General features: G+C 29.4%; 2 protein-coding genes across 3 annotated transcripts in view; one reads left to right on the forward strand and one right to left on the reverse strand.

Moving 5' to 3' along the window:
- LOC132924415 (lutropin-choriogonadotropic hormone receptor-like) overlaps positions 1–19,924 on the forward strand; it is a 64,269-nt gene extending 44,345 nt beyond the window's left edge. The window contains exon 16 of one of the 2 annotated variants that reach the window (XM_060988709.1): positions 13,492–15,921. In XM_060988709.1, coding sequence (XP_060844692.1) covers positions 13,492–13,615 — 124 coding nt within the window. In that variant the 3' untranslated portion in view covers positions 13,616–15,921. Of the gene's footprint in view, positions 1–13,491; positions 15,922–19,710 lie in introns of those variants that run through there. The other variant, XM_060988710.1, reaches the window with a different exon arrangement.
- LOC132924416 (probable tubulin polyglutamylase ttll-15) lies at positions 16,212–24,272 on the reverse strand. The gene is made up of 9 exons (XM_060988711.1): positions 23,891–24,272; positions 22,800–22,967; positions 21,655–21,774; positions 20,926–21,155; positions 18,390–18,553; positions 18,136–18,311; positions 17,917–18,026; positions 16,769–16,979; positions 16,212–16,491 (listed from the first exon to the last, which is right to left on the reverse strand). Exons 1-9 carry the CDS (start codon positions 24,116–24,118, stop codon positions 16,381–16,383), a joined length of 1,518 nt encoding a protein of 505 aa, XP_060844694.1. The 5' UTR covers positions 24,119–24,272; the 3' UTR covers positions 16,212–16,380.
- Between the last annotated feature and the right edge of the window lie 607 nt (positions 24,273–24,879).

Genomic DNA, 24,879 nt, shown 5'->3' on the forward strand with positions numbered 1-24,879 from the left:
AAAAAAGGTAGCGTAACACTTAAATGGGTATAGTACGCAGTATTGTAGTGTGGGAATTTGTATTTGACTTTCATTAAAAAAACTTTTAAACTACCCTAATTTAAGAAACAAAAAAACTTTATTATGCTATATTATAAATTATGAATAAAAATTTGAATTAAATAAAAAAAAGTTGCAATAAAAACTTTCAAATCAACGTGTTTTTTAAAAATTATTTTTTCGTTTTATTAAACGTGTTTAGTGGTTTATAACTTTATAAGTGATTACACTATATTATTACATAATAGTATTTTAGTGTTATAATGCATAATAAATAATATGATAACTAATTTTTCTACGTTAAATGTAGATCAACATACGATTATTATAATATAACAACTGCAAAATTGCAGGACGATACTAAAGTATATAATATATATATTGACAGTGAACGTGAATATTATAATATTATAATTTCGTACTGCTTCACACTTATAATATTGTTATCCGTGATGATAATGATGTCAACCTAATTGGTTGACAGTCTATGAAAGAATCATAACTTTATAAGTTTATTACATATTATATTTTATATATTTACCATAATAATTAGAACTTCACCATCAGTGCACAATACGACTTGATAATTATCTTTTATTTTTATTAAAAATAATTGTTTACTTAAAGACTTTGTTTACACTGTAGGTAGGGGCTAGGAAGTAGTTGTTGGTAAATGCGATTAAATTAAATACCCGGAATTAACAAACATCCGTTTAAAAAATACAAATCTGTCTACGTTTCAGTGAAAATGATGTTCGCCGTAATGATAGTTGAGATGTAAAAATGTATAAAACGTGTTGTAATAAATATATAAGTATTGTTTTTATATCTATTATTATTTTTTGATGTCTTTCAATATGATTTGATTGTATTTTTATTGATATTTTAAATTTAATTAATACATTCAAGCATAAATTAAACAGTACTTACTATGTCAGTATGTCTATTAAATAAATATGATAATTTATAATATTCTGGTTGAATCAATAGGCAAAAATCTCGAGGGTACGAGACAACGAGACTATGCTACGAATTTGTGTGGCCTGAAATATTATAGGGTGTGGAATACGTCATAATATTATGTATACTGTAGAGCATCGTTATAGTACACCATCGATCCCGAAGAATTGTTGACTAGGAATTAGTAGTTAGGTTTTCTTCTTTAGTAATTTTACACATACAAGTATAAGAATATGCTTTATTTAGTAAAATATTCCATGACCCCATTATTGAAGGTTTCGAGGACAGTTTTATGGTGAAAATCTAAAATTTATTCTTAGGTGGTATTAAATAATTTAAATTAACTACTAGTCAGTTATAGAAATACATATTTAAAAAAAAAAAAAACTTTTATTAAGAGCTTTTACCAGATTCAAATTGTTGCGAATTGTGAATATATTTTAAACTATTACAAATAACAAAAAGCTATAAGTCATATAATGTTTATTTGGTTCAACCAAGTAAATTTACAATATGACTTATTTCTACACCAATTTGGAAAAATACGTTTGTTTCTTATAAAATAATTAAATACCTAATGATGAGTGTCTGGTTAATAAAAATCCATCCACAATACTGTACGTCAGAATTATATTATTAATACTTCTCCTCGAATCAGTTTAATGACTCATGTAATAATAATAATAGGTATTATTATGTTCTCGTTTTTTGAACTATTCCCCAATGGTTGTTATTTTGTTGTTGGACGATAATGATAATAACAAGCTTCTGAAATTTTAGCTGGGCAGGTAAATAGCTGACTGATGGCAGTAAACTTTCATATACATCGTAATAATATTCTCAACACATATTATTTATACACGTCTAGCTCGACTTTTTTATTAAAATTGTACACGACCACTTTCCAATCATGATTACAAAAAAGCATTTGAATTTTCAGTGTTTTCCATATCTATGTACATATTTATCTGCAAAAAAAACTATTTTTAGTACTATGGCGGTTCCTCAATGAGTGTGTATTATTATCACTAGAAAATTGTACTACGATGTAAACATAAATAAAAGGAAAACAGTTTTCCTTTAGGTTGGGTCATTGTCCCTTCAAGTGGTTTGAGTTTAATTAACAGTTATTTAGTATTATAAGAAACATTTATTTAAAAACACCGTTGAAATGTTTTATTATATCCTAAAATTATTAAATTTTATATTTTATATTTAGCATTGTTCAAATGAAAAATGATGATGTTTATTTGAATAAAATATATAAAGTCCCATATTATGTAGATTATTTTTTATTACGTATTTTAATTTAAATACAAATAGTTATAGATAATAAAAAAAAGCAAGAATTATTATTATTTTGAATGTTTGTTATTTATTTATTTATTTTTTTACAAACTCAATATAATTAAATTTCTATTTCTTTAATTAGGTATAATAAATAATATAATATTTCTTTGAAATTTTAAATAGTAATTTATTTGCAGTAAATGTTATAGAACAATTTAATATTAATAAATTGTATAATAGTTAATGTCAGTCATTCATTCTATTGATATAAAAATATATATAATATGCAATATAAACATTATATTATAAGGTTTCTTAATAAATTCAATACTTATAGACTTACAGTTATAATAATTATTATTGATAATATTAAACATGTACAATTCGTATAAAAATAGACTTATTTCATTAAAAGTTATAAACTTAATAATTTTTTTGTAAATTCTAAGTATTGCACCACACTTCAACAACCAATAATATGGAGTGCTATAATGATAACCTATTGGTTGAATTCAATATTATATTTTACTATTTTTAGTTTGGGATTTTGTGAGCGATTTGTATTCAACTATTTGATTTTGGACAACATTACACTGTTTTAAAATAGAAAATAAAATCAAAATTTAATTAGTTGAAACTTTTTCATAAGTCCGCATAGTTTAATTTCCTCGAAAAACTGTATTTTTAGATTTTTTCCCTATTATTTTTAAGTTTTTACTTTATTTAAAGGCTTAATGCTCAACATACCTTTTTAAATCATGTTCTTTTATAGGGCGTTACCACATGGGTATTCCTAATCTCACAATTCATGTCAACTACTTTTATTTGTCACTTATCAAACCTACTCATTATACAAAATATAATATATAGATTTTAGATTTATTTCAATAAAATAATAATAAAAAAAAAATCAAGTTCTAAACTAGAGTATTTTCATATTCGTACTTTATACATGTTAAAATGAAATTTAGAACAAGTATTGTTTATTGAGTATTTTAAGTTCAAATGAGCAAAACAAGCTTACCCTAAAATATTATATTAAGCCACTACTACTTCATACATTGACTATTATCAGTTATTAGTTTATCACGATTTGACTATTTGAAAATTCGTTTTTTATACATTGAAGTACTTCGAAAAACATTTTATCTTTGGAGTAGTATAAATTAATAATGTATATTATCATTCAAAAATTATAACGTTAGTAATTTATAATTTTTTTCAAAAAAGTTGTTTTATAATGTCATCAAATTATGTAAAATTAAAACTTTTTGAAATAATGATACTTTAATGATTCGCCTTGTATTATAGCATATGGTTTATTTCGACGGACTAAAAAGCTTTACTAAAAAAAAAAGATATAGGAACACGAGTTTTTGGTTTTTACTTCATTATAATAACAGTACCACGGCATCAACCATATAACACACGCGATATCACATGTACCAACTGTTTGAACAACTGTTTGATTGTTGGAAAACATTTGTAAGCCATTGGGTCGCCAGCGGGATCAATGATGACGATGAAAACAACAACAATAATAATAATAATAATAATTACAATATGCCCTACCATAAGACGGATTTAAACAATAATAACAATTCCTTTAAGTCCTTCCAATGGTTATTTTCGGGGCTTGATGGTGCACTTGAATTTAACTGTATAGTGGCAAATGCGACCGTTATAGTCAACGAACTGTGGATTCGGTTATGATAATATACACGTTGAACGATAGAATGTTTCGTGAAAGGAGCCAATTTCTCTTGAGAAATAAATGCGTACAGCTCGTTGTCCGCCCACACTTGAAACAATATTATGTTATACATTTAAGCATTTATAGGCATATGGTATAATATATAATAATGATGCGTATGCTCTTTCTCGGCGCCGCAAGTACTGTCTGTCGATGTGGAGGATTTAGGCAGCTGGTGCATATTATTTTTTGTGGTGGCATAGTTTTTTCAAACTAAACGATTCCTGTGTATACGTCTCCGTTGATAAAATTAGATAGGAACATAATATATATATATCAGTGTTTTCCATAGGTTGTGATCGAAATTTAGGTCAATGTAAAAATCTGATAACAATAGGAAAATAAAAAATGTATTTAAATTTTAAAATAATCTTTTTGTTTAATAGAATTAAATATTTATTATTCAATATTGTAATTTGTATTATATTATTAAAATAATTGAACGATAAAATGACTTAAAGTAAAAATGATTATAAGTTAATATTATTATAATATTACAGAATATAGGAACTTCATTTTTTTTTTACTCTAACAAAATATATGAAATTTGAGAGCACTCCGTACAACAATCACGTTGTATTGATTTATTTCTATAAAACGTTCTATATTTATTATATCTTTTATCAATGCCTATGGTTATGTTGTTGAATTCAATAAATTTCTTTGTAATACTTCGAAATGACATTTTTTTTTTTTAAACCAGAAGATTTTTGTGAAAATTTGTTGATTACTACTCAGCAATCATATGTATTTTAGATAGTTAACTGCGGTAATTAGTTTGTATAGAACTTATTATTACTGGTACACTATCCTTTAATCAGAAACCCAAACCATGGTAATTAGTTTGTTAGTGCTTATTATATGCAAACTATTCCTTAATCAAGCTTAGTACAGTTTAAGCTTAGGTATATAGACGTATAGCGTTCATTTTAATAAAACTTCCTTATATTATATGTTGATTAATCAAAATTACAATTTTGTACTAACAAATTGAAATCATTGTTAGCTATTTCATTATTGGTCATATTTGGGTTGTTATGATATATAAACAATACTTAAGGACATTGACTAGTATTTTACATTTTACATTTTATAAAATATATTATACAATATAGATTTTTTTTATGCACCGTGCTTTTGAAATACCAAAAATCATCACTCATGACCGCCAAGTACCTATATTGCCTATCCATAACGCCGTGTGATCACAATTTCATTAAATCCTAATAAAAAAAAATGAACAACAAAACATTTTTGAGTGGTTGTATCACCTGGATCACAAATGACTTTCTCCTGATAAATACACGTCTATGAATTCTACTAATTTTGAATAATTATCAATTCGGCACCTCTTCTTCGTATTTACACATATCTGACTGTACATGCGGTCCTACTTTGTGATCGCTCGTCGATCATATACATAAAAAATAGCTATTACACAATATACTCAACTTTTGACGCGCAAACATTATTTTGTGGCTCAAATATTATCTAAATTCAAAATTGTAAATCCACTTATTATATTTAATTATTATACAATAATATCAAAAAAAATATGAAAGATTATAAATGTATTATTAATTGTTTTATTTTTATATTTTTTGAACCTCTCACTGCTTCACTTATACTAACATAATATCTATGAGCGACCTGTATAACTTAATAACAGTTCTACATATATGCGACACAAGTTGAAAACAATTTGGTAACTCACTCTAATAATTTGAATGTTCTTTGAACATATAACTGAAATTAAGATGTTAAAATTTAATTCGTAGATAAGCTGTCATTGCTGTATACATAAAGATAATTCTGAACGACAAAAAAGGATGAATTGTAGAATTGTATAAGATTTATAAGACGTTTTTTCAGCAATTATTAAGGTGTTCAAATCACAGTACTTTGTTCTCAAAGAATGATTATTTTGAACATGACATTTTGCGGTTTTAGAAATGAATTATATACTTTATTATTAATTTATTACGTTATAATTTATTAGTGTCTTAAGTTTTTAATAAATAATTTTAAATTACAAAAAAAAAAAGCTAAAATTGAAGAAAACTTTTACTTTTCACCAAAATATGAAATTCAAGCCCTTCGTAAAAGAAATGTACTAACTATTTTAACTGCTAAATAATTACTTATGAAGAAATACTCATATAAATGTTCAAAATATTTTTCAAAAAAATAAGAAAATTAAAACCATATATATTATATGATTAGCTTAAAAATGGTCAATTTATTTTATTATTAATATAGTACAAGAAAATTAATATTTGTTGAAAATGTTTAGTAATTACAATTATTCTTTATTCTTGATGTTATTGCAAACATTCAAAACCAATTTTGTTAAAAACTATAGACGATGTATGAATATTTTACTCAATTATAATAAGAAAAGTGATGGAAATTCGGTAGTTATGACGACCCAAAGTACTAGATACAATTTTCTAACTTAATCTATCTGCAATATAGATTGAAGATTGAAGCAAATTTTCTGTTCCAAAACGTTACTTTAGACACGCATGAAATACACATATACATACATAAAAACCGTCAAAACCATTACATTTTTCGTTTGTCTATTCTACAAAATCTAAAAGGTCGAGTTTGGCCGATTATACTCGGTATACCTTTATAAGTATAGTATTATAGTGTAAGCGCGTGCAAGTATAATGGTGAATTTGTGGATCCATCGTTGAATTCTAATAATATATAATATGACGCAAAAATTGACTGAGTGAAAGTGTGACGCAAATAAACCCAGTCACCGCGTAAAAATTAGATCCAACTCGGAAGAGTACCGTGTGCGGAATGCGACAGAGCGTCGAACGGTTCGAGCGATTACTTTCCAGTAATGACTATACTCACCTACCCACCTATAATATACAAGATGATTTACCAATCATGATTGCCCCCTTTTTTTATATTTAATAATATATATATTCGAAAGATAATAGTCCTTGAAAACGGTTTTACAAAAATATAAATATATACACACTTATATTATGTAATATTGGATCTGGTGTGTACTATACTTGGACCGTTTATACAAATTATAAACGATTATAAATATATTACTAAAATTTTCAAGTCTCCATTTCCTCAAATCTATTATCATCGACCTATTATTCCTTAGAATACACAAGGTTAAATAACAAAAAAAAAGTAGGTACAAGTTTGAGTTATGATTTTGATACGTCAAAGTTTTCAGAAAAATTATCTGTTAAATAATTTACTGTACAATAAGAGAGTTGTCATTTTAAAAACAAAAATCTGTAATTCCACAGACGCTCTTTAAGCAGTATAAAAATGTCTCAATAATTTTAAAACGTGACCATTAAATATCCAAGTTTATTTAAAAATTCCTGGAATTATATTTTGAATAATTGCATCATTCAAAAAGTAAACGGGAACGATCATGCTTGACAAATCACTGTGTATATTATATAATATATTTAGTTAGGCAGGTTGGATACTAATGACAGTAAACTTATATATTTGATATTATAATAATATGTACACATCTAGCTCGACTTATTAATTAAAATATAACTGTGAAAAAGCATTTGAATCTTCTGTGGTTTCCATACCTATTTATTTATTTGCAAAAAACAAAACATTTTTAACATTAAGTCGTTTCCTCAATCAAGTTGTACAGTGTATTATTATTAATAGGAAATTGTACTACGATGTACACAAATGAAAATTAAATTAAAACTGTTTTCGTTCGACCCGGGTCATTGTCCCTTCGATTGGATTGATGAAAAAAGGGGCGAGGATGCTTGGTTAATCACTTTGTATATACATATTATATACATATATATATAGATTGTCTCCGTTGCAGATCTTTAGATTGATATCATATCATCGAATCTGAGAGGCGGCGGCGAAACAACAAGTAGGTCGCCGTCGCCGAATTGGCATTCTTTGACTCCGAAAAACCGCACGCGTGATCGACTGTTGTTGTTCAAGTACGCATAGCATTGTGTCTACATTACAATATACAACCGAACACCATTATTTCCACTCGTGCGCTATTACACAGCCCCGCGTAGTTATGCCAGACGTCTATTGCACAAGGGTTGTACAAAATATATATATAATATAATATCCACGAGGTGATTCTTGTTATAACAAGCCACTCGTTTTTTTTTAAATTACTTTTAAATAATTACCTTTTGGAAAAGGTTTTTTTTTATACTTTTCATATTTATTGGCCAAAAAAATTGATATTTTTTATAATTATTATTTTTATATGTTTTCTACTAGTTTGAATGAAGATGTAAATTTTTTATTTCATACGCAGAAGTAGAGTATATTTTTCGGAGTATTTCAATCCATACAATTTTTATTCATAATAGTATGCATTTAAAATTAGATGGAGTGGACTGAGTAGAGTGGACTGGCTGCGGTCGTACAACCAAGACGACCTAGCTGTAAAACTATAATAGATATTAGTGTGGATACGTCGTGAATTTTTCTAATTTGGTTTTCGGTAGTCTACCTCGATAATATAATATAGCCAATATAGGTGTATTTAATATTTCTGAAAATCACATTGTCTCTTATGTAATTTCCATTGGAGATTACAATGTCAATCTTAAAAAAACCAAAACGTCTCGAAAACCATAAACTACCTGTACCGTCGCGATTTCTTCGATATGACAATATACATATACATACATAACATAATAAAGAGCTTTCTGACAATTTTAGTTGAACATCTGCACGATGGTTACGATCAATTCGGAGACGTAGATGAGAAGTCGTGTTCCCAATAACTCACCTATAATAGAAGATTAATTGTTATACAAAATATTATTATATTATATGCTCGCGTCGATTAAAAAAAACATTTAGGTAGATCAGATAGATCAATCGGTTCTTATTACTAAGCTACTGGCCTACTGCAGGCATTATTTACTCCAAAAAATAACATTATTAGATCCTTGAACCGTATTATTTTAATGCCTCAATCTAAATTTTTAATGTTAAAATATGACATTACCAAATATCCACTGAAATTTGTCTCTTGGGACAACCTTTAAATTATCTGTACCTATAATTATATGCACGTGTTATAATTATTCACTTACTTGTATAATATTCTAGTTTGATAGTTGATACATAATAATATTATATAGGTAACAGATATTTTTTTTTAGTGGACCACCACTTCAGTTATCTTAGAGCGAGCCCCCAAGTATACAAATATGAATGATCATATAATTATTGAATTATTGATAATTAATTTATCAAGGTATATCAGAAAATTATATTAGACTAACATCTTATCTTTTATTGGCTATAATTTAAGGTTAAATTTACAGTTTGGATATATTTGAAATATAATATACGCAAGTCGTAGTTGTTTAGTTAGATCAGTATTCTCTTATAAAAGTATACACTATATAGTGAGTTAATATTAAATTGTCAAATGCTCATATTTTATTTTAGAAATATGACATATAACATGCGTTAGCTGGTTGCGGCTTGGGCACTACGCTGTTATATATAATACCGTTTTTATTGTTTTCTTCATTGAGTTCTGCGAAAAAAAATCCTAATAAAACATCAAGTACAATAATTTGAACGATCGTGTATCGAATTACATTGCATATGAAAACGCAGACGAGTAAGGCATAATAAAATATAATATTTTTGAGTGGAACGCAGTGGAGTTCATTAAAATAACATCGCGGCGATATTGGAGGACGACAGACGATCAAACTATCTAGTTTTGGTAATTTGAAAATTCTATTTTTTATTTTCACATAGTCTTGTCCTTTTTAACTCGGTTAATAACAAAATTATGGTATACCGCTAAATTTAAGCAAAACGCGTGATATAAGCTTTGTCATAATAATTTTAATCTGATGTTTTATTTTATTTTATTTTTTATTCGAATTTTTATGTCGAGACGGTTTTTTTCTTTTCGAGAAACACTAAAAGACATAGTTTGACGTGTTATATGTGGTTATATTATTAATATCGGTGTACCTATTCAACAAAATATCGAAAATATAATAATATATTATATTAGTGTATATTAAGTTGAATATTTTAACGTAAAACATTTCAATGGCTTTGCAGCGATCGCCTGTCTGATTCGCAGAACTTTTATAATTATTACAACTTGTACGAAATATTTATAATAATAATACATTATATTTTATCAATTTTCACATTTATTTATAAAAATCAATTATAATTCAATCAATAATTTCATAAAACACGATAAAATTGCAATTGACAATTTTTTTTTTTTTATAATTAATTTTCACAAAACTGTCGAGACACGAGTATTAATTGAATTTTATAAATCAAAATTGAATGACAATACACGGCACCGTCGCGAGTCAATAAACTACTCGTAAACACTTTTGATGACGTTGTATGGAATCGGACTAGAAAATATTTAGCTTTATGTCCCTACAGGTACGACTTGCGCCCTGCTCGCCTGAAGCGAAACGATCGTGTAAGATGATGTATATCCATTGAAATACTATAATATTGTCAACTAGCTTTTAAAATTTTCATTTTTATTTTTGTTTATATTTATATGCTTATGCGAAGCGATTTAACTTATCAATACTTATATTTTACCAATGTTAATTTAGACACTTATAATATGTGTTATAACTTATAACATGCTAAAAATATTAATCATTTAATTAGTTACAAATCGTACGTAATATTATTACCTGATATGTTGAATAATATGGAGTCGTAAAATATTTCAGATTCTAATAACATCATATGAAACGATATTTACTAATTTTCTTCTTAGAGTTCCCAGTCGATAATATTTCAACAGACGTCACTACAATACTGTTGTGTTAAGTTTGGAGAGTATAGATTTTTAGTAATATTTTCATTCTTCGTTTATGTAACATATATTATGACCTATACCAAACCTTCATATCGATATCTACACATATAGTGGTGTATATTACAACGTGTATGTGTTGTGTTTTTCATGTTTTGCATTATCATTATTACTATGACTTATAGGATCCATACATAGCAACATAGCTGTAGCAGGTATATACCACTTTTCCGCGTATGGGTATTACTATTTATATTACCCAAACGTTATTTAATTTTATTGCGCGTCCTGCACGTGTAAGTTAATTTATTCGAGTGCGCACATACGGCACAATTAATCTATTTAGCAAAATATAATGTTTTCAGATAATTGTCACGAAGCGCCCGGTCCGTAAACCGTGCTCGACGTTGTTTTTGTCGCGCTGATTTGTTATCGTAGCCATTTTTCGCAGAACGCATTAGCTTTTGCGTATAATAGTGTGTGTGTGTGTATACGTGACCTCAATGTCGGGGAGAAGACGAATTTTTCCGTTTTTAAATCGTGCACGTTCAAATAATATTATAGACAATTATTATTATAAATCATAATGTTATATTCTACGGTTTTGTTCAAGTTTCAATAATATACTCAACTCTGCCGGTCTTGCTAAAAAAATAACTCGAGAACAAAACTTATGATCTACGGGAGGGCAGAATACGCATAGGAGTTATCGCCCCCATTACACCATCAAAGACGCTCTTGTCTGCAGACTCCTTAGTTCTTATCTACTATTGTTTCGTAAATAATACGAGTCACAACACGTCGTTGTTTTAGTTCTCGAAATGATAACCTGTTTCAATATTTTCGTACGCTAGAACTGATTTTACCGGTAGATATACCTATAAATACTCTCGACTCTGTCAGCCGATCGATTTTCGAGCATATATGTATTATAATTATAGTAGCTTAAAACGAACATATTATTATTGTTATTATTTTTTAGCTTTTATTTCACGATAATAATAATAATATAATAAAGGACGCGTGTCTATATTTAATATTATATTATACGTTTCAAGCAACTCTTGAGTGCTATATAATTCCTATATATCTTTTCTCTGCCGATAAATAATTAAAGCCATCGTTTCTCACATAATAGTATCGAGTAATAACCTACAAAAGGACCCAAACCATTTTTCCCGTAGGATATGACCCATAAATTCGAAAACTAGATTGCATAAATATTATATATTATGTATGGCGCATGTAATAATATCGCGATATGTATTGTGTGTACAACTATCGGATTACTCGAGACGGGCTGTCCTAAATTTCTGGATAAATTACACATGGAATCGATCCGGGTACGGTATTTTCGAGGAATTCGAATATAATAATGTAATATTGATTTTTTTTCCATATATTCACTGTCTGAGCTATTTTCGCCGGCGCATGATAAACTTTCTACAAATCATCATTCATAAATCATTATAATCATTAACGATTAATAATATTCATATGATACCTATATACGTATATAATGCATTGTTTTTAAATGCGTTCGCTGTACGTATAAGGTTCGGGAATTACGCGGGATTTTGTAATAAACGCGTGTTTAATTTATTAAATAAATGTCAGATCATATAATAATCCGACAACTCGTTGGTACATAACAATATGGTGACTCGATTATTATACGAGAGCAATAATTTCGATTTATTTCACCGTAATATAAATTACCGATAGTAATAATTTGCCCGAGTCATTTGTCTATGCATACGTGAACAACGCTGGTAAAATGTAATACGTATAATATAATTTAAAAAAATTAAAGTGTCTTAAAAAATTCTTTCTGACATCTTTTCCCGTCCTATCTACCAACAAGACGTATTACCTATAATAACACTTGTTTTTGACGTGTAATGCCAAAAATCCAACCACCGACTATTCCGACGGGAGATGTCAAATCCTTCCTATACACTCGTACGAAGGTATAATCATCCGCGCAAAAGTTTCGGCCTTCGCGCTCGACGAATTATTTATATAATCGAACGACGATGGCGTAAACATCATTATTTCGTATTATATTATACAATATCGATTGCACATTCGTTAATGTGTTTGTGTTCACAGTTTGCGCATTATAACGGCGCACGGCGGTGATATATTTAGTATTAAAATAATTTTAAAGAAAAACCAATTTTTACTGAATTAATAAACGCATTTTTTAAGCATAAAATCCGAGAAAAGCTGTTCGTTTGTCATACAATTTGACACAAAACTCACTGAACACGCCAACGCTGAACGTGCATAATATATGTTATATTATATTATTCGCTATTCGGTGCAACTGCACTTTTTACTTACGCGTAAGCGCGTACATTGCATGCCGTTTTTTTATTCTTCTTTGGGATTCGTCGGTGAAACGTTTACAACGTAATATTGCGTAACACCAACTGCCTCTTAGCTATACATGTATTATGTATATTACTTAAGCATATATATATTATGTACAATAGTAATTAAACATTAGATATGTAAGACTTGCACGTTACAATAAGTTTAATATTGTTTTGTTGTTATGATATTTATTATACCTCGGTTGTGTTTTGTTTCTGTTTTTTCTACTCGACTATAGGTTCGGTCTTTGTTTGGAGAATGAGAAAGAATATAAAGTGATTTATTCAACGCAAACCAACAACACCCAACGTTTAACTCCGGTGCACAGACAGACATTGTCGTTGACGTTGCCACAGCCCTGAATGAAAAACATTCGACTACTACTATTATTATTATTTTTCGTCATAATTATTATTATTATTATTATTATTATTATTATTACTTTTATTATTATTATTTACAGTTGCCGTAATAGTATTATATTTGTAGTTTATAGTTTATTATTACTGCGATCGCCGGCGTCGATTTAACAATCGGTATGATAATAATATAATATATCAATGTTATATGTTATGTATGTACAGGCGATCAGTCATCGCCGGCGATCGGTCTACAAATAACTCGAAACGCGTAATTATCTAAATCTTCTAAAATCTCCAGTAAACGTGTAACATAACATTCCCATCAACGAATCAATACCTAAATAATTTATTATTCATACTTACATCTATAAATTCCAGTTTCGCTCGCATACCGTAGTGCTTTAGCTATGTAATAATATTATTGTCCCTCGCGCGTCTCCGAGAAGTATTCGCTATCTGCGTTATGCGGCGTGTCTTACAATATTCTTATATTTCTGCAGTCAAAACCTTGACATATTGATTGCGCGTTTTACGTTATTATATAGATTTCTCACTTTAATTTTTCCCGTTTACTGTCGATGATAGTAACGTGTAATGTCTTATTTACTTGTACCCTCACTACTTTTCCAATATTATATTGTTTATATATATATAGCTAATAGATCTGCTTCCTCCCCCCCTCAAACAGTCTGACTCTGGATCTCTCGTTAAAACACGCGCAAGACGTACAAACATGATATAATTATTATGACGTATTGACGCGTTCATGGTCCACACAATTTATCATATAGGTATTCGATAAAAAAAAAACAAACAAAAATATATTCATAAAAACCAAAACCATTAGCTAATAATTTTTACTTAAATTCTTAAACGAAACACACTCGATTATAATACAATAGTACACGTGCCTAATATTATTACTGCAATACTATCATCGTCATATTCTTCTTTTTCTTCTTCTTCTTCTTCTTCTTCTTCTTCTTCTTCTTTTTCTTCTTCTTCTTCTTATTATTATTATTATTATTTATTTTTATTATATTAATTTTTGTTTATTAGATATGGCACCGACGTCGTCGATATCACACCCACCGCGATGCTGTATTATGTTTTTACACTTTTTTTTTTATTATTATTATTTCTTTATTGAGATTAAACAATAATCGAAGATCAACGCGAGATATTAATCAACGCGAATGATTACGCTACCGTCATTCGCCAAACTCGATTCGCCAGCGCAAAGATCATATTAAATAGAATCGAAAACGCGTAATATTGCGACGCGCGTTTAAACCTCACGACAATAATATAATATTATAAATTATAATATTATTTCGCGCACATTGCGATGTATCGAGATATACGTGACAAGTGTATATCTATATATTTGCTGTATTGTATCCTGTCCGTGTATTATCTAAAATTAATTTTGAAAATTCGAAACCAGACATTTCATCGAATATCGACATCCGATAGGTACTACATATCGTGACCTACATGCATATTTTCAAGGGATTTCGAACAGCCGCGAGCAGCCACTCGTTTACAATCGAAATCCGTCACCCAGGCCAGCGGGTCCTATCTAAACACGCGAGTACCTCACTGATACGCAACACCGCAATAATATTATATATCATACAACACACGACGTAATATTATTATAACCATATGAGGCTGATAGAGCATTTATATACGCGTATAACGTTAAACATGATCTGTAACGAAACGTCCTGGTCGGACGCGGTACAACGTTGAGCTACGTCACTACTGTTTTTGATTTCGTTTCTATTCTAGTCAACAGAATATCGTCCCTATCGAAATCCAGTATATAGGTGTGACCACCGAGGTACTTACGCCGTTTAATTTTAAATTAATTACAAAAACTATTATTATTAAAATATTTAATATTATCAACGTTTTCCTTTCTCGCGGTTGTATTATCAGAGATAATATATACTGACCAATGAAGACACGCTATATTTATTTGTATTTTAACACGGGTCGTCCCCGCACGACTGGCTCTATAAAACAATCGGAAAACTCAGTTCCATAGGTACGCCCGGGCTATAAATAGCCAAGTGCATATTTTAAATCTTTGAAATGTTTCCGCGGCCGTAAACTCAATATTAGTTGTCGGACGAATTCGATCTTTGACACGTTTATATTATTATAACAAATATTACTGTTATTTTAAATTCGTTGTTCTCGATAGTTATTAGTATAGTGTCCTGGAGACGTTTTAGTATTATTATTCGAGCTATTGATGTTTTTAAATATTATACAAAATAAAAATAATATAAAATTGATTTTAAGATTATATTATAATTTTATGTGTTAAATGTGCCACGCGCGTATATATATACATATATAATATATGTATTGCGAGTGATATATGTTATTGTTGTAGAGGCTTACAAATTCTTAGAATTATTTTAGCTTAGGTGTACACCTGTATTTTCATATTATAGTTTTAAAGTTTATCGACTGTCGCGTAACATAAAACTATTATAAATTCCTGGATCGCGCATATTAAATATTTTATGACAATGTACACTGGATTTAAGTAATTCGACTTTACTAAATAAAATCAACTAGGTTACATAAATAAATTAACTTTTCATAAATTTAAATTTAAACATTACATAATATTATAAAAACGATAAAAAAAAATATATAAATAAATATGGCTTTCGTTTTGATTAAAAGTATAATTGACTGGCCTCTTTTCGTGGTTTCTAGGGAAACACTTTTTTTCTTTTGAATTATTAACACCATTCTGTGTCTGCGATACATTTCCCCTTGAACCATTTGTACATCAAACGCGTATACAAACTATAACTGCTTAGGTCTACAGAGTTGTTCAAAAAGTTCGGATTCTGAAACAAAAATTAATTTTTCGTTTATTAAGTGCTATACTTACACTTTATTATCGTATATTAAAAATACACATGTTCGACACTCGATTTCAATATAGCGCTTTATTGCTACATTTTCATTTATGTATTCTGTTTTCTTTTTATCTATTTTATTTTATTTTATTTGTTTATTAACTTATGTAATTTCTTTGATCACACAGTTAATAACCGTCAGCGGTGCAACGAATCATAATGTAATTCATAAATCCTATTTACAATAATTATCATGATGACTTACAAATTTCGGTGGAAATACTCTTTTGCAGTCATGTCTATCAATATATTCCCGATAAGCGTTTGTCAATTGAACTTTCGTGTAACTGTCCATGCAAGGCTTGCATAGAAGGCAGTCTTCTGAATCACACGAATCGCAATTCATTTTAGCACACATTCCCGGGTATGCCACGATATTTTTCGTGGAAACTGCCATATTCATACTGCTTTCTTTTCTAAACATACAAATCGTGCACACAATATATTAAAAAATGCTTGAGTAACGCCAATGAAAATAAAAAGCAGTAATTAATCAATATTATTATTCAAACATTATATAGACGAAAATTCAAAAACCTAACTCATCGATGACAACTCCGAAAAATATTCTTTTATAATCTATTATACAGTATAGGCAACGATATATAGATAGCGTAACACGACTGTACTCTATAATAATTATTATTAATTTCACTCTCTTCATTATACCGATTTACATCACTAAAGGTGTTCAGTGTAGCATTTAAAACGATTAGGTTAGATACTCATTTAAATTTAAATATAAATCATAAGCCATAATATAACGTGTCATATAATATACAAAATACAATAATGATTTCATCGTTCGGCATATTATAATATATTATTATGTACGTAAAACGAAAATGATACCACATTTTATTTATTCTAAATTTTTCCTAGGAATAAATGTGTTCAACCATTTATTATTAAAATACACCCAAACAAGTAAGGCGTATAAACACGCGTCGATCTTGTTTCCAGTCTCGAATAACAGTTCCTCTAATTATTTAACCCAACCTTCTTGTAATAATTATAAGACTCGAGACGTTTTACAGGTACATCGTTAATGTGCCAATCCACTTAATTATATAATATAATTTTTACTATACTATTATTATCGAGTCGTATTTTATTTTATATCTTCTTTAAGCCTTTAAACGTATTTATTATTTCTAAATGCCTTATTAAAATTTGCTCTAAAACAGACTTGCTCACATTTTTAAAATTGTTTAGTTATAATTGTTCTAAATAATTGTAACAATTGTATGCTTAATACATGATTTAAAAATGTCACTGTTCTAATAGAACCTTATTTAGTGTTATTATAGAGTAGGTATCAGTATAATAATAGAAAAAAATATCCATTATTACCGTTCAAAATGAGTCAGGCCAACAATAGCAAATAAATTGAATAACACTTGTTCGTAGAGTAAACGATTTTGCGGGTAATGAGCCGATGACAAATTTGGTGACATGTTGACCTGAAAACAAATTTTACAATTAAAATTTAACATTTGTAGTAATTTATTTGAATTTCAAAAAAAAAAAAAAAATAATTTCATTCGATTAACTTGAATCCGATTAACTCGCCTCCATTATAAACACATTTAGATCGTTATCAACAACAAAATCAAATCGTGCCATTTCAAAAAAATTCGTTTTCGACTTATAATTTTTCATTAGATTTCTTATCTTTGATTCTTTTTCTAGACATACAACTCGTATGGCATCTTCCAATTGGTCCCATATTTTTGTGGCATCTCTTCCTTTAAACAGGAAAAAGTGATATTTCAATAATCAGTCCAATTCAACAGTATATAGTTCCCCGGAATGATGATGATCACCTTGAGCTTTTAAATGAGATTCAACGGAAACTTTCATTGAAGCGCCTTGGTCAACGTAATATTTCTTTAGAGACGGAACTTCCCACGTCGGTAAATAGTCATCGCCTATCACGTATTTGTCTATGTTGTCGGGGTTGAATGGATGATATTTTTCTGGGCAAAATCTAGAAATACATTTAAAAATATAAATGATGAAACAAACTGCGCTACGTTCCACACACGTATTTTAGTTAAACATTTTTTTTCGCAATTACAAAGACAAGAAACATAAATAATTATTAACACAAAACAGAAAGAAATCAAGTTTAGAAAGTCGTCGTGTTTACAAAATTTTTAAAATTACATTATTTTAGTGCATCTAAACTGTTGACTTAATAATTATTAAGTGACTTTGTGGAATTCGTAATAACTCTTTTAGTATGGCAAAAAGGAAAATTATATATTTTAATAATTGTAATACACGTTTATAACTATTGTTAATTTACCGAGTGTACTAAACTTCAGTTACACTGAATAAGCGGATTCATGAAATATAGGTAGCAAATATGCGATTAATAGGTACATAGAAATTCAAACTTAAAGTAAACCATTTTATTTCGATTGAAAATAAAATAAAATTTTTTATATTTAATTTTCGATTTCATCAAATCAATAACCACTTTTTTTACAAGCCAAACGAAAAAACTTTCCAACATACACATTTTTTTTTTACCTATTCTAATATTAATTTAAAATCCAAGTTTTCAAATAACCAAACATAAACCGTACTGTTTAAGACATTATACTTTGTTTTAAATGCCCCATAGCTCCGCCTAAAAGATTGCAAAATAAGCGCGTAAAGAAACGAATTGTGTCAAAAAAGTAGATACTGTATGTCATCCAATATATCAAGACAAATAAAATAGTATATAAATCATAAATGGTTAAACGCTCTTAATTATAATACAAAATTAAATAGTTTATTATCACAGTTTTTAAAAACTGACATGTATTGATTAAATAAAAAAAAAATTACCTCACATACGTATCATGATGTTATTAAAGAAATTATTAAAACTTATTTTGCTTTATTAACATATTATAATAATTAAGCCTATGATTTTACCGTAAAAAAATAAAATATTATATTTATTTCATATAAAAGCATATTATAAATTACTTAAGAGTTCTATTATACTGTTGCGTGATTAATGATAACTATAATATATTATAGTCATAACATATTAACATAGTTTATAGTGCGTATTGTTAATGTTTTAATAGATTTTATTTTATTCGTTTTAGTCATTTATTTTATATTATTGCTTTATTACAACTCTAGGGTAACGGCTGAATATGTATAGAATGAGACTGAGCTTCAGTTCAAATCAGAGATTGTATTTTGAACAGGAAACGCCGACCGATCAAATACTCTATATTTAGAACTATAATAGGTACTATTAAGTTTTTTTAAATTAATTATGTTATTAAAATATTTTATGATAAGTTATATTGATGTTTGTTTAACAGTTTAAAATATAATATACCTACCTATAGTTTATTTTTTATTTACATTGTAGATTTTAGTCTAAGTTTATCATTTAATTATACTTAGTATAATATGTCTTTTATTTGATGCTTTAAATATTTTATTGTAGTTGGATCTATTAAAAATTTACTCATTGGAAAAAAAAATAAATACATTTAATTTATCAAAATTATGAATGTGTTATTATATTACATAAAATATAAAATGATCAATTTTCCGACGAAAGACGTAAGTATAATATAATATTTTAATTAAACATAATTTGATGATATTATTATATTATTATGTTACAGAAATATTGTAAGAAAACGTTTATTTTTTCTTTTAATTTTTATATTAATCATACGAACATAATCACTTGATTATATTTTTATAAAAAGTTAATTAGTTTCATTAAACATGACAGACTTTCTTAATCTTTTTTTGTATATTTGATAAAATTTATTTTTTTTAAATAATAGTCTATATTTTTCAGTAATTTGATAAAATCTATAAAGAAAACTTTATTAATTTTATTAATAAAAAAACAACCCCCCGTGACACTATAATATATCAATCACACACAACTTGTGATCCAACAAATCTTTTTATGAGACAAAAGGAACATTCAAACCAATTAAAAATGTATATTTAGTTATATTGTTATAATATAGGAAAACAACAAATAATTAAATATTATGAAATCATAATTTAAACTTGAATTGTTTTCTTTTCTTATTTGTTACCCGAATCACCGTTCTCCCTATTGGTGACACAACAAAATATTATGTTTATTGTAGTCGGAGAAAAAAAGCATTGCATATTATACCATCGAATGCTGTAAGTTAACTTATGTACTAAAGTTCGTGAAACAAACATTTTACAAAATGAACGCGACGCTTATACGTATAGATATCAATAAACACTTTTTACATATTTTTATCTGTAAGTTTTTTACAATTAATTATATCACACGTTATTATAGTCAAATAAAATACAACCCGAAACATTACAATATGATATATGTACCTGAATAAAATGTCCCCGTTGTATATATAGACCCTAAGAGGATCTATGGACGTAATGATCGTATATACGCCGATATCAAATTTATATCCATCAATCAACAGAGGATTATCAATGTACTCCTGAATGAATGTGCCGGTTGAATTGAAGTCCAATTCTTTTATTGATTTAATTTTTATACCGCGGTGGTTGTTCTGTTTTTGAACGAACAGTTTATGAGGATATTGTTTGGCCTGAAACAATATATTCCTAGGTAGGTATTACAATACAATATTATCGAGCCTAATTATCGAAGATAACAGAAGCTAGCGCTTAATAATTATTAAATATATATTATACGTATAATAACGTTGTATAGTTATTCGAAATAAATGTAAGTGCGAATAAATCAATATAGTTATGCGCCCTGCTTTTTGAGGTTCATCTCTTTAGAAATGATTTGTCTTATATTTGTTTAACATTCAATAGATCTTATTAATATATTTTCTGTAAATTCTATTAATATTTTATCGTAACCGTATGTAACTATGCACATCGAAAATTCATACTAACAAAAGTTATTAAAAAGTTAGTTCTTAGAAGTCGATTTCATTAAAAATATCAAAACAGGTCAACTGTATACGGTATATTAAAAATTATTGGTATTATCATCTATACAACTATTATAACATTATATAGTGCATAAATGTTTAATGGATCCATTTATACTCAAAGATCTAAGAAGTAACTTACAAATGCGAAAAATTTTGATTTTTCTTGCGGCATGTGAAAAGCTGGAGGTACATATTTTATGTCCGATGTCGCCAAATCAATTTTGTTGGTTATAAAACCTACGCCAGGGAAATGGTTAACCTTTAACAAAAATAAAATAAACATTTTAAATAAGCATATTAAACTGCAAATAAACTAACGATTAATATATTTAAGGTTTTAGTTAAGATTTTGAAATATTATATATAAATTAAAAACTAAAAAAAATTAAAACAATGAAATATGATATTAAAAAATACGTTTGTTATTAATTTTTCATTGCAAATATTATATTTTTTATAGTATTGTAATAATGTTTTTTGAAATCCATATGTTAGAAAAATGACTATCAACGTATAAAAATTTACAAAAAAAAGACGTAATAAAGATATGAAAAAGAATTTCGCACATATCGTTAATGATTTACACTTTTACAGCACTAAATTTGAAACGAATTTCATATTTCAATATAAATATTGATGAAATAAATGATGATGTGCCAATCTCTCGATGACGACAAAATAATATATACCTACCTAATGAAAACATTATTGTGAGTAAAAATGTTATAAATCTTTTTAATATAGTAAAATACTTGTTGCGTGTAACAGTGAAACTTCCATATAACAAACTTCCATTTTACGAAATTTTCTATTTAACGAAATATTTTTAAGAACTATGACCTTCATTGTTAATGAATACGTAATTCTATTTAACGAATTCCTCCATATTTCGAATTTTTTTTGTTGCTTATTCGACTTCGTTGTATGGAAGTTTTATTGTACTATATTGAGAATCGTTATAATATTTTGATTACTTTAATTGTTGTAGTTAACTAAAATATTGTCCACATTGTAAAATATATAGAAAAACGTTTTTTTTAGTAAACTCATTTGTTCATATTCTCATGATGAGTACAACATAACCTTTTTGGGTTAGTAGCGTATACCTGAATAAAAACTACTGTATATATAATAATAACAGTGCTAAACGACGTATAAATACGCGCGGTGTGTATAGAAAGTTTGAATAACGTACACTTCGCGTCATTCGTATTAATGAGAGATTGTAGGTAGATACAGACCAAGCAAAATATAATAAAACTCAAATATATATAAGTGTCTTACTTTTTGGTGAGGTTTCAAATCGGAAAACATAATCTGGTCGACATACGTCTTGAACGGATATTCGTGAGCCCATATAACGTCCCAATCCACTTTTTTATCGAACGGTCTTCTCGTGTACCCGTAAACGTTGAACACGTCGAAAACGTGCACCAAGTGTCCGGCATCGGCCTGAAAACGATCACCAAATCACTCGTCTGACAGATACACACAATATAACGAATAACTACAATTGTAGTAAATGACATCGCGTACATAAATATACAATACGATTACAGGGCGATCCTATCGCAAACGGATCGAAAAAATATCTTAGAAAAAAAAAAGAACTCTCATTTCGACTTCTATTTAAAGAATGAATATTGATAATGCAATACACTGCGTATAGAAAAAATGTATACAAACTTCGTAAGTATAATATCACATATATGTAATAGTTTAAATGAAATCTCACGTTATCAAATACTATATAGGTGTTGTATGTTTCCTGAGACTGTCGCCCAATATTATTATTGGTTCACAAAAATACTCGACCTGCTGCAATGTGATCACACGCTCACCTCGTCGTCGTCGTTTTCCCATTACTTTACGCCAATTAAAGAGGTCCCGCCGTGACTTTCTTGTTCCGGAAACGGTGAAATTACCCAAAACACGGTTGCTGCGCATTTATCGCGCGAGATCTGAACCGTGGTATATATACCCGCTCGGGCTACGCGACCGCTATCCGTATAACTCTTCATCAATACAAGATTACTCGCCGGCTCGCGGCAAAAAAAAAGGCCCGTCGAAGAAAAAGAAAACGTCATTATTGTTGTACCCACCAGCGCCGGAGAAGTCGAGTTTTTGGGAGGAAATCATGTGATAATATATTATATTATGTTGTTGGCAAACGATTATAAAATCGACAGAAAAATAAAATCGAAAAATTAAAACCGATATGACGTTGATGGGAACTGCAAATAAGCGCGTGCAGTCGCCGAAAACGTGGTGAGCGTGATCGAACCTCATCGCCGCGCGGACATCATCGTCGATAATCGGTTCGTATTATATTCGAACCCCGCAATAACCGTATGCGCGTGCGCGGAATGTCTCACGTGTTTCGCCAGGACTATGTACGCGGGCCTTTTGGCGACTTCCGCGTGCCTTTGGGACGGCGACTGCGACGGTGGCGGCTGCACCGCGTACGGCTCGCGTCCGTGATGGAACTTGTTGTGCTCGTACTGGATCCAGTTGAGTTCGAAAAAGTTGACGGTCAACAGGACGACGCACAAGAACAGCATGAAGCCGACGACCAGCGGCGTGGAAAACCATCGGATCCTCATGGCCCGCGGCGGCGACCACCGCAGCCCGGCAAACGGTCGGAGAGAATTCGGACGCGTCGTCGGCGTCCGCGTGTGCGTGTGGCTCGGCGAATTGGATATTATACGGTATTACGCGCGTCCGTTACATCGTACGGTCGTACGGGTTATGCGGTTATGTCCGCCTACCTGTTGGCCGTGCGGGTCGAGCGACGCGATCCACGTGGACCGGAGAAAGTAGGCCGATCGACGACCCGGCGACCGCGCTCATCGTCCTTTCACTCTCGTCGTCGTCGTCGTCGTCAAGTACAACGAATACGTATATTATATATTAACATAATATTATTATTATTATTAGCTGAACGTGCGCGTGATGTGTGGAAGAATCGAGTTTTCGTATTCCCCGAGCGTGTAGTTTCATATATTATTATTATTACGAACGCGACGTCCGGTCTGAAACACGTCGTTGTTTTACGATGACGTCCGCGCGTCCGGCATGCGATGTACGGTGGCGGCGGTCAAAACCCGTGTAGTGTGAAACCGTTTTCGGACACGAAACGCAAAAATCCAAAAACCGTGAACGCGCGAATTTATTCTCCTGTCCCGGTTTGGGGGGGGGGGGGGCAAATCGTTTTCGATTCTTCTGCGGGCGAGTGAACTTTCGTGGCGGTCGCGTGTATCGATGATGGACGATCTGCTGTTATTAATTTATTATTAGAACGGCGTTCGATGATCATTACAACACGCGTCTGCAAGTATATATTGTGGACTCTCTCAAAACGAAA

The sequence above is a fragment of the Rhopalosiphum padi genome, chromosome 3 (assembly GCF_020882245.1).
Source record: "Rhopalosiphum padi isolate XX-2018 chromosome 3, ASM2088224v1, whole genome shotgun sequence".
In the NCBI taxonomy this organism is placed as follows: domain Eukaryota; kingdom Metazoa; phylum Arthropoda; class Insecta; order Hemiptera; family Aphididae; genus Rhopalosiphum; species Rhopalosiphum padi.

What these genes read in the sequence shown, in the direction of transcription:
- LOC132924416 (XM_060988711.1), bottom strand. Translation starts at nt 24,118, where the DNA reads ATGAGGATCCGATGGTTTTCCACGCCGCTGGTCGTCGGCTTCATGCTG. An exon ending in GGCCTGACTCATTTTGAACG is followed by an intron (nt 16,980 to 17,916) that starts GTAATAATGGAT and finishes TTGTATGTTTAG; the next exon opens with AAAAGAAAGCAGTATGAATA. An exon ending in GAGTATTTCCACCGAAATTT is followed by an intron (nt 16,492 to 16,768) that starts GTAAGTCATCAT and finishes TTTTTGTTTCAG; the next exon opens with AATCCGAACTTTTTGAACAA.